The sequence below is a fragment of the Bombina bombina genome, chromosome 7 (genome assembly GCF_027579735.1).
Source record: "Bombina bombina isolate aBomBom1 chromosome 7, aBomBom1.pri, whole genome shotgun sequence".
Classification (NCBI taxonomy): Eukaryota; Metazoa; Chordata; class Amphibia; order Anura; family Bombinatoridae; genus Bombina; species Bombina bombina.
Window position 1 is genome coordinate 178,869,855 of NC_069505.1, and position 12,536 is coordinate 178,882,390.

The 12,536-nt window shown below is 33.5% G+C and overlaps 1 protein-coding gene across 1 annotated transcript in view; it reads left to right on the forward strand.

Moving 5' to 3' along the window:
- Positions 1 to 12,536, forward strand: part of LOC128666066 (SITS-binding protein-like) — a 210,167-nt gene that overhangs the window by 165,700 nt on the left and 31,931 nt on the right. The window contains exon 6 of the mRNA XM_053720448.1: positions 8,461 to 8,729. Within this exon, the coding sequence (XP_053576423.1) occupies positions 8,461 to 8,729 (269 nt within the window). The remainder of the gene's footprint in view (positions 1 to 8,460; positions 8,730 to 12,536) is intronic.

Below are 12,536 nucleotides of genomic sequence, written 5' to 3' on the forward strand. Positions count from 1 at the left end.
AATAGAGCTGTTAACTTTATTTTAGAATAGGGTAGGGCATTTTTTTATTTTGGGGGGCTTTGTTATTTTTTTAGGGGGTTTAGAGTAGGTGTAATTAGTTTAAAATTCTTGTAATCTTTTTTTATTTTTTGTAATTTAGTGTTTGTTTTTTTTTGTAATTTAGTTTAGTTGATTTCATTGTAGGTAATTGTAGGTAGTTTAGTTAATTAATTTATTGATAGTGTAGTGTTAGGTTTAATTGTAACTTAGGTTAGGATTTATTTTACAGGTAATTTTGTAATTATTTTAACTAGGTAGCTATTAAATAGTAAATAAATATAAAGTTGCCTGTAAAATAAATATAATTGCTAAAATAGCTACAATATAATTATTCGTTATATTGTAGCTATATTAGGGTTTATTTTACAGGTAAGTATTTAGCTTTATATAGGATTAATTTATTTAATAAGAAATAATTTATTTAGTTAGATTTAAATTATATTTAACTTAGGGGGGTGTTAGAGTTAGGGTTAGACTTAGCTTTAGGGGTTAATACATTTATTATAGTAGCAGCGAGGTCCGGTCGGCAGATTAGGGGTTAATACTTGAAGTTAGGTGGTGGCGATGTTAGGGAGGGCAGATTAGGGGTTAATACTATTTATTATAGGGTTTGCGAGGCGGGAGTGAGGCGGTTTAGGGGTTAATACATTTATTATAGTGGCGGCGAGGTCCGGTCGGCAGATTAGGGGTTAATAAGTGTAGGTAAGGTAGCAGCAACATTGGGGGGGCAGATTAGGTGTTAATAAATATTATGTAGGTGTCGGCTGTGTTAGGGGCAGCAGAATAGGGGTACATAGGGATAATGTAGGTGGCGGCGATGTGCGGTCGGCAGATTAGGGGTTAAAAAATGTATCATAGTGGCGGCGATGTGGGGGGACCTCGGTTTAGGGGTACATAGGTAGTTTATGGGTGTTAGTGTACTTTAGAGCACAGTAGTTAAGAGCTTTATAAACCAACGTTAGCCCAGAAAGCTCTTAACTCCTGACTTTTTTCTGCGGCTGGAGTTTTGTCGTTAGAGTTCTAACGCTCACTTCAGCCAAGACTCTAAATACCGGCGTTAGGAAGATCCCATTGAAAAGATAGGATACGCAATTGGCGTAAGGGGACCTGCGGTATGGAAAAGTCGCGGCTGGAAAGTGAGCGTTAGACCCTTTTCTGACTGACTCTAAATACCAGCGGGCGGTAAAAACCAGCGTTAGGAGCCCTTAACGCTGGTTTTGACGGCTAACGCAGAACTCTAAATCTAGGCGATAGATTTTGATGGCAGATAAGAACTATAGGCCCAACAAGTCAGCTCAAAATGTAAGTGTAAGCTTATCACAGACTAATATATGTATACCCTGTTGACTTGTGCACATGCTCAGTAGGAATGGGTGTCTGAGAAAATGTGTATATAAAAAGACTGTAAAAAATGTTATGTTAGTAAATTGGAAAGTGTCTTAAAACTTCTGCTCTATCTATATCATGAAAGTATGTTTTTACTTTAGTATCTCTTTAAGCCACAATTCCAGCTACTCAGTTTAAATACAATGCCTGTGCCTAAACACTGATAAGGGTGGTGGTGTAGACTGCTCCAGACAGCATGGCTTTGGAACTAATTTTGCTTATTTTTGAAAATTATTTTAAAATACTTGCCATGAATTTTTAAACTATTTTTTTATGCAAACTATTTTTACTTAATTAGCCCTTTTAGGATATGCACAGATCTCAACATGTTTTATGTCACTTTAATGACCTCAGTGCCTCCACTTATCTGTTTGGATCCACCATTTGTCTTATTCTTAGGATGAGGGTCAAGAAGGCCATCATGCTCTATCTGATTATGAAGGCACCAGAATGGTCCAAACACTGGCAATGTGATTGAAGTATACCAGAAGTGCTCTCAATTACAGATCTGCTCTACCTATGGGAAACATTATGGGCCAGATTACAAGTGGAGTGCAAATGTTTGTGCACAAGTGATAAGAGGTTTATTGTGGGAGTTTGCTCTTCTCTGCCTTATCACTTGTATTATTATGTGTTGAAAGAATATAAGATCGCTTGAGCGCAATTGTGATTTAGGCTAGAAAATTGACTTCAGAGCTCTGGTTAACTGTTTCGCGAAACTAAAAAGTTGCTCAAAACGCATAAAAAAATACATTAAAAAGTATAATTACACTCTTAATAACACTCTCTAATAAAAATTATTTTTTAAAAAGTTGCACAAAAAGTTATTAGGGCTCAAAGATATGAGATCTCAGGTGTTGGGGGAAAAATGGCTGCAAAGGGTGTATATATATATATATATATATATATATATTTATATTTATATTTATATATATACACACACACAATTCCAACTAGCAGATCCACCCACCTAGAGACAACTACCTGGGTGCAGATATACAATTTATATCTTCAAATGAAATGCACTCACAGGGACTTTTGTATATAACAAAGACAACATTTAATTTAGCCAATATTTAATTTACGTTGCAGGGAAATTTACATCCCCTTCATCAGGGAATGAAGGGGATGTAAATTTCCTCGAAATGTTACATTTTAGCTTTGTTATATCCAAAAGTCCCTGTGAGTGCGTTTCATTTGAATATATGTATATATATGTGTGTGTGTGTATATATGTATTTACAGACATACATACACATATAAACACATAAATATATATGCACTTATATATATGTCTATACATACATATATAAGTGCATTGGAGCCTTTTGCAATTAAGTAGATGAAAACTTTTAAAAGCATATTTATGCAATATTCATTTTTAATAAAGTTTTTTTTTTTTTTTTAAATATTTATTTATATATAGCCAGTAGTGTACAGAACAATCAAGAAAATGGCATAACCACAAGCAACAATACATTTCTTGTTTTGCGCCACGCAGGGCCATTAATACCATTTTAAGGAGGAAAACAAAATATACAAAACAAAATAATTTCTAAAATGCGCCACGCAGGGCCATTAATACAGTTTCAAACAAAGTAAGATACATAATAAAAGAAAAAGAAACAAATTAAGTTATTAAATGATCTTATACTTCTTGATCGTTCATCAGAGCCCTTCATTCTTTATAAACACTACTGCTTTTATACTATTTTTTAAGAAGAAAGAACTATGCAATATCTATTCCCCAATTTTGAGAAAAGGAAAAAAAAATAAAAAATAAACAATCTAGTCGTGATTCATATATTTTCCTTTATTCTTATGTTGTTGAGTCTCAGAACCACTCCAATTTAAGCATTCTGAAATTTTCTCAACTGAGTAGGGGGAAAGAGAACCTCACTGTACAAACTATACGGATCCTCCTAACTGACAAACAAAACACAGCACGATACGACACGACACAACACGACACAACACGACACGACACTACAAAAGAAAAAAAAAAAACCATAACTAAAAAGTTTCCTCTCCTCCACCCACCCTCTCCACCGTCAAACTGTTGACAATTGTTTTACCCAGCTATATGGGAAAACATTCAATAAGGTCAATTCCACAAAGCTAACTGACGAAAAAAATGGGGAAAGAATCAATTTTTGGCTAACCACAGGGTAAGTTAAAATAACTGGGGACCATCTCCATAGGAACTTCTTAATTCTTTTCTCCGAGGCATCAGATAACTGAAAAGATTCAAAGACTAATTGATCTTGAAGAGTTTTAAATATCATATCTAATCCTGGAGGAGCCTTACTTTTCCAATTTCTGAGTATGCAATATCTTACCACCAATATAATTGTGTTAAAACTATTTACAGTATTACTATTAAGGCCATTATTGCGCATCAATAAGAAAATAACATCCTCCACCGCTAACGCAATTACAACTTTGTATAGTTTATTAAACCAAAAAATGATTTTCAACCATAGTTGTTTAACTTTAGGACAAGACCAGAACATGTGGATCATATCAGCTTTATGATGTGAACATCGTGGGCACAAGTTGACCATGGATGGGTAATACTTATTCATCTTCAACGGAGAAACATAAAAATTATTTATCACCTTCATATGTGATTCTTTCCATATTACTGGGACTTTGCATCTATAGAGAGACTCAAAACTCTGAGAAATCCTTTCATGATCTATCGACGGAATCACCGAGATCCATGACTTACATATATTATCCCTAATAAGTAGGCTCTGCTTGTTTAACAGAATATCATACATCAGCGAAATTGATGCATCCCCCATGTTAAATTTTTGTATACATAGTTTAATACCAGCCCAATCCGCTATTGCACTACTCTGCCATTTTTGATCTCTGATAAAATGGCGAATTTGGAAAAACGCAAATAAGTTATATCTAGGTAGAGCATAGTTGCTAAACAGAGTCTCCGCTGATATTACTTGACAGTTCTCATCAAGAAGTTGATATATATAATTTAGCCCTTTATCCCCCCACTCTTTGAACACTTTTTGATATAATCCCGGGAGAAAACTAGGATTACTAATAATCGGTAAAAATTCTGAGAAAGAATAATCCAGCTCCAAGATTGAACAACATTTATGCCAAGCATGTACTATATTTTTAATAGAAATGAGACAACTAACATTCTGAGGAAGTTTCTGAATTTGGGTATGTAGGATTGCCTTCAAAGAAAATGGGGAAACTAGAAAAGATTCTATCTCATCGGATGAAATGATATTGGATCCAGCTAGCCAATCTACTGCTACTTTAGCCATTGCGGCCAGATTATAAAGTTTTATATTAGGGAGAGCTAAACCAGCTACACCAATTTTTTGCATAAGTCTCTCCAACGACATCCGAGGTTTTCTATTATTCCATATAAATTTAGAAAATGCGGTGTGGATTATTTTTACATCTTTATTTAATAAAAATAAAGGAAGATTCTGGAGTGGATATAGTAAACGAGGAAAAATAATAGTTTTGATTAAATTAACACGCGCTATCATAGATAACGGAAAGGTGGCCCATAGTTGTAGATCAGTACAAATCTTATAAAGCAAAGGTTCGAAATTAGCTTTATACCAATAACTAGGATTTCTATGTAAGACTAAACCGAGGTATTTAATCGCTTCGACTTGTTTGAAAGGGGAGTTAATTAATATTGACGATATCTTATTGAGATACATTAATTCACTATTTTCTAAATTAACCTTATATCCTGAAAAGGAACTAAACATTTTCAGGATTTGTGAGATTATCATTATGGATTGCTGAACATCATTCAAAAATAGTAAAACATCATCCGCATATAGTAGAATTTTTAACGAGAATGACCCTAACTGAATTCCAGATAAAGCTTCCCTGAACCTTATTGCCAAAGGTTCCAATGCAATGTTAAACAAAAGAGGGGACAACGGGCAACCTTGCCTTGTGCCCCTCTGAAGCATAATTTTTGACGATAGAATCCCGTTAATAAGAAGATAAGATATTGGACTATGATATACCCTATGTATGAAATAAAGGAATTTTCCTTCAAATCCAAACTGCTCCAATGATCTAAATAAATGTTGCCAGACTATTGAATCGAACGCTTTGATGGCATCCAATGATAAAATAGCTGTATCTTGTCTCAAAGATTTCTTCCTGCCCAAATCCGCATTCCATGCGTAGTCCAAAACATTAATTACTTTCCGTATATTTTTTGTTGGATTTCTACCAAGCATAAAACCAGTTTGATCTGGGTGGATGATCTTATGTAAACACTTAGAGACTCTCGCAGCTATAATTGCCATTAATATTTTATATTCAATACTGATATAGGTCTATAAGAAGCCGGATCTTCTGGATCCTTATCTTTCTTTAGAATAAGAGAGATGTTTGCTGCAGAAAAGTAATTTGAAATAGGGTGTCCTGTACTATAATACCAATTGAAAAGTTTTTCTAGCATTGGAAGTATATCATTGCCTACACATTTATAGAATTCAGCAGGGAACCCGTCGGGACCCGCAGCTTTGTTCATTTTTAAGTTATCTATCGCCTTCCTAATTTCTTGTATTGAGATCGGAGCATTGATCAGCAGTAAATCCTCTTTAGCTATCTTAGGAACCATAATCATGTCCCAAAACAGATCCTGATTAATATTATCTATTGCAGATTCAGCATAGAGCTGCTGATAATAAGAATGAAAAGTTTCTAAGATCCCTTTAGTTTCTGTTACTCTCCCTTTATCTGAATTGATAGTTAAAATCAGATTTTTCTTTTTTCTACTTTTAACCAATTTGGCTAAGAATTTAGCCGAACAGCCATGGACACCTCTGTAGTAAAGATTTATTTTTGCTTCCTCCTCTACTAATTTTTGTTTTAAAAAAAGATCTCTTAGTTTTCTGTTTTCCTTATATTTGTCCCAATTTCCTACTGAGGGATTCTGGCGATATTTTGTGTAAGAGTTCCTAACTTGACTTATAATTTGAATTTCCCGCGCACGGCTCTTCTTCTTTCCAATACTTACATACGCTTGAATTTCTCCTCGTAAAACTGCTTTGAAAGCTTCCAAACATATTTCGAGTTTATCAATATAATTCAGATTCTCTTTGTTATAAATAAAGATTTTAACTATGCATTTACTGTAAATATTTCACATTCCTATGTTCTGCAGATAGCAGGATATATCTAAGTATTTAAAAATAGATATTCCTGTATAAATATTTATATCTATAACTATATATAATCATGTGTTTTTGTATATATATATATATATATATATATATATATATATATATATATATATATGTATAGATATATATTGTACAAAAAACATTAGATATATGTAGAAATATGTATTTTGTGAAAAAATAGAGCATATTATTCTATGTGTAGTAGTTTGGAATGTGAAATATTTAGCACACATTGGCTTTTTGCACTCATCGGCTTAGCGTACTTCTTGTGCAATTAACACTCGAGCTGGATTGTTCATTAGCGCTCCACTTGTAATCTGGCCCAATATGTTCTCAGAGCTGGACTAAGATTATAAGAAACGGGTGAGTAGTTAGGCTCTGCACTTAATCCCCACACAATCTGGGAGGGGGAACTTGAAAAAAAATTAGAATGGGTAAAAGTAACCATATATGAGTAAGACAAAAAACCCCCACATATAATTAAAAACATAAGTATTTTATTATCTCATAACATTTGAAAATAATTACTATTCAAAATACTAAATGATATACAATTATAATTTTATGCATATTACTTAATTTAAATCATTTAAGCATATCATTCAAATCTCGCAAAGCAGATATTTTTTTAACAGTCTAAAAAATTATTGAATGTAAATCTTTAACCGAATGGTGCAGTTAACGAATTTTCTCGAATATCCGAATTAAAATTAATCTGAAACCAAATTTTCTGGCCTGCACATATCTAATGAAAACATAATTTCTATGCTTATTAAAGTGTCTGGCTACTGGTTGAGCAGAGTACCAAGCTTAGATATCTGAATGAACTGCTACTTTGTTGATGTGTTTTTTTTTATTATGAACTTTGCTTTAAAGGGACATAATACTCATATGCTAAATCACTTGAAAATGATGCAGTATAACTGTAAAAAGCTGACAGGAAAATATCCCCTGAGCATCTCTATGTAAAAAAGGAAGATATTTTACCTCACAATCTCCTCAGCTCACCAGAGTAATTTCTGTGTAAAAAGTTATACTCAGCTGCTCCCAGCTGCAGGTAAAAAAATTAAAAAAAATGAAGAAATGAACAGCAGCCAATCAGCATCAGCAGTGCTGAGGTCATGAACTCTTACTGTGATCTCATGAGATTTGACTTAACTCTCATGAGATTTCATAGTAAGCTTCCTTTACCTGATTGGTGAAATAATATGAGAGTGCACGAAGCTCATCCTTTCAGTTGTCCCGGGACAGACACACTAAAATGCTCCTTAGAAATCCTTTACAATGGGAGGTGGCTACTGAGGAACTTTTGAGGTAAAATATCTTTCTTTTTTACATAGAGATGTTCAGGTGATATTTTCTAATAAGCTTTTTACAGCTATGCTGCATCACTTTCAAGTGTTTAAACATTTGGGTATTATGGCCCTTTAATCTAAACAGGCTACAAAATATCACTATTGTTTATCAGTCAGATAATTGTTTTTCTTTCTAGTCAAATATAAAATATGTTAGGTTAGAAAAAGCCCTAATCATGTGATGGAATTCAAATACACAAAATCAAGGCTATGACCACTATCCTTTAGAATATCAAATTAATATCTATATAGAAAAAATCCTGTAGACTTTAATAGTGAATTATGTAGAAGAATTGTTGGGTAAACTCTTGTAAAAGACTGGGATTGGTGCCCAGATTAGTAATGGATAAATAATTGAACTGTTATGGCTGAGAATTATTTACTAATAATTCTGTGTTTAATATATATACATTGTCTGCAAGGGAAAATGAGTTCTTATGTATTCTGATACATTTTTTTCTGACTGCACTTTTCTCTTCCAGGCACCAATTCTTACAAAATGGAAGGGCCAATTTTCTGTGAGATTAAACATAACAAATGATGCTGCAGTGAACTGGTATTTAAATTCCCTGAGCAGCTTAAAAAATAAACTTGGAGCAGAATATATTATGTTTGAGGGACTTGAAGGAAATACATTTGTGGAACAATCATTTAGGACAACCAAATGTTTGGAGGGGGAGAATTACACTGGATTTCTTGCAGCCTTGGCTGTGAAGCTTGGCAACTCAACAATAATTACTGCAAGTACAAGGTGAGCCAAAGAGCTTGTACAGAAACCCTACCAGTCTTAACTGCAAGCAGAGGATGTGCAAGAATTTAGGGAAGGCTAAAAATTAAAGACGTACAAGTATTTTCTCCAGACGCAGAACCATAAGACATGACAATAGCTGGCATTTCAAGGTCTTCTTGAAGTCCTAAATTATAGCTGCACATCCACAGCTCCTATTTGTTGCTGATGAGCTGCTAAGTATAAAATATTATTGTATTACTGAATTTACAAAGTGCCAATGTCTCAAAATATCATTAAAGTTTCTTAAAGCAACATGGATTCAAAATTCAACTGTTATGATTCAGACAGGTCATGTTGTACATAAACATCAGTAAGTTCTCATGAAAAGGCATAGCTTGCGGAAGGATTCTATTAATTCTAGGCAGCTCTTAAAATGAGCTCCCTAGTTGTATTCTATAGTAACTGCCTATCTGTCCATTACCCGCTGCACATGACTAAAAAGTGCCTTTTCTAGCCCAAGACCAGTCACTCTAGTTGTTTTAGTTCATTGTCCTGCAAACATAGATTGAAAACCACAAACACAGGGCAAATGTAAGGAGGGTCTAATAAATATCTTTACAACTTAATGTATGTATGTCAGACTCAAGCATGTAATATTTATACATTTGACTTGTTAGCAGAAGCCAAAAGTCCATAGATTAGACTACTCCCCTAGCACCCTTAGAGACCACCCTGTAAATATGAAACATGTCAGCAAAGTAAATGGGATGATACCAACTGAATTTTGTTTTGTTTTTTTATATAGTTTGAGTCTTGAAAATGTCTCTTTCTCTGACCTTTAATTTGACTTAATCTAAAGGGACATGAAACCCAAAATGCAATATTCCAATTTACTTCTGTTATCAATTTTGCTTCATTCTCTTGCTATCTTTTGTTGAAGGAAAATACATTGGTATGTTACAATGTTCTATATTGTTGACTTGATGCAGTCATATGTAATGGCAATAAAATACTTTTTTGTCGCAGTATATATGATATAAAAAAAATGTGCATTTGTTTTTAGACAATTGTAAAAAATGACTAATCTGTCCATATTCATTGCATTTGACTAAAAACGATAAATGAAGGGACCTTTATCTCTAAATGCAAGAAAGGCTTTAAAAAATTACAAATGTACACTATTCAATTAAGTTATGCAGCAGCGAATAATTCATGTCAAATATATTGAAAAATATATTGAAAAATTTTATTACAAGACCAGAGACTCATATTTTGCATTCTCTCTCTTTACTACTTAAATGCAGTTATTCAAAGTATAGATGAAAATACAACAAACTGTCAAATTTAAAAAGTAGACAGTAAAAAACAAATAATACATCAGTGACCAATCAGAATAGAGAACTGATTAAACTAAAATGACATAACCAATCAAATTGCTAATAAGACCTATAAACTGTCCACAATACAGCAATACATCCTCTTTCTTTTACTGCTTCAGAAAGATAAGTATTGCTATATTGTTTATTGTTAATAAAAAATTATTATTATTGTTTTTATGCTCATATCGTTTTTATATATTGTTTATCCCTTCATTATTAGTTGCAGTTACTTCGTTTTTGGTTTAACTTTTTATTTACTTTCAGCTTACTTATTATTTTTCTTTTCTTTTGTAATCCCATTGTTGTTTCTCATTCCGGTTTTCACTTTGCCTACTTCAGCCGATTACGAAGCATCCTTTGCTTGTAATCGGCTTCTTTTCCCCGGCTGCGTTATGCAGCACTGTTCCGTCGTCCATGTTGAGTGTGGAACCGGCTTCAGTGCGCATGCGCAGCCTGTCCTCACTTACTACGCAGTTGCTTTTGCAAGTTCGTCCGACTAACAGCTGTTTCAGTCGGGTGATAGCAACATTGTTGCTTTCCGGCTGTTCTTTTAATAAGACATATTTTTGCTGTTTGGTTCCTTGTTCTCTGTCTCCATCTTTTGGCCATAATTTAGTATAACTCTTGTTAATTATAAGTTATTTAAATTTATCTTTTGACTTTTGTTCACATCTTTTGGGGTCAATATATTTTAATTTATATTGTTAAATTTATTGGATAAGATTTTTATTAGCTTGTTTTAATAAATTTATTAATTTATTTATTTATTTAAGTTTATTTAATTATTTATATATCCTTTAATTATGTCTCAATCTTCAGATTTGAACCCTCTTAATTCAGAAAGTGTTCAAAAGATGATTGATACATCAATGAATTCTATGTTACAAAAAATTTCTTTATTAATTGATAAATCATCTAAAAAGACTTTAAAAAGGAAAAGGCCCATTTCAAGTGGCATTAAAACTAGTAAAAAATTATTAAAGAAATCTCGCCAGATTGTCTCTGGTTCTGTTGTTCCTGACAGGCAAGGAAGAAAAACCCCTGTAACTCCCTCTACTCCCAAGAGGTTACTTATGGGAGAGGCTTTGGCCAATTATGAAGAATCTGAGATTTCTGATACTGAAGTTAATTCCGACTCATCTTTGGATGCTAATAAATCTGAAAATTATATTTCTAATTCTTCAGATAATTCTTCGGCCTCTCCGAAGATTAAAAAACTCAAAAAAGTTTTTTAAAAAATCTAAACATTTGGATTCTTCAAAGGTTGAATTTTTTGATTGCCTAGGAAATCCTAGGTTTAATGCAGATGATCTGCACCACCCTAGATCTGCGGAGTGGTGCCCTTCATCTGATATTGCGGAATTCATTGATTACCAGATAAGACAACCATTAAAGAGAGATTCTAGAAATAAGATGAGGGCGGAATGCCCCAGACCAATTCTTCCTAACAACGCTTGTATTACACCTGAAGTAGATCCAAAAATTTTAAAATTCATAGGGTCTCCAGGTTTTAAGTTAAAGAAGGGCATGGACCGTGCTTGGAAAATTTGTCAAGACAAAATGCTTGATACTATTGGTCCTTTAGCAAAGTTATTTGACTTATCTGAACAAGCGGTATATGATAATTCATTGCTTGATCCGGTCGTAGTCAGAGAATGGCTGCAGAGGATGCTCAGTTTTCTGGGTAACGCCAATTCTGCTATGTATACCGAACGCAGACGAAATATTCTTAGACGTATTGACCCCAAGGTGTGTGATTTCGCCATTAATGAAATAAATTCAGATACTAATGGCCTTTTATTTGGAGACACATTTATAAAGGAACTTAACAGTTATGTTAATACCTTCTCTAATTTGAATAAAGTTCGTACTTCTATGAAAAAGATTTTTCATGAGGAACGTTTTTCTGAACAGGCTGGGAAAGGTAGAGGCCGCTTTCCCGGCCGTGCCTCTTATCCAAACAGGTCTCAATTTATCAACCAGCAATTTCATTCTCAAAGATTGTATCAAAATCCAATCTCCTCAAATTTCTTCCCATCCAGAGGGAGATTTTGGAATCCTAGACTCCAGCGCTCGAGGCAAAGATCTCGCCCATCTCAAGGTAAATTTTTATTTCCCTCTTTCTCAGAATTCTTTCCAAAACTTAGTAGGAGGCAGATTGTCTCTTTTTGCTCAAAATTGGAAATTAATAACTTCAGATCAATGGGTTCTTCAGACGGTTTCAGGTCTTTTTATAGATTTTATTTCTCCCCCACTTCAAAAATCCCTTCCATTTCCAATAAAATTTTCTGTTTCAGAAAAAATTTTAGTTCAAAAAGAAATTTTAAATCTCATAGAAAAACAAGCAATAGAACCAGCTTCAGATCCTCAAAATTGCTTCTACAGCAATCTTTTTCTAGTAAAAAAGAAAAATGGTCAATTTCGCCCTGTTATAAATTTAAGAACTCTG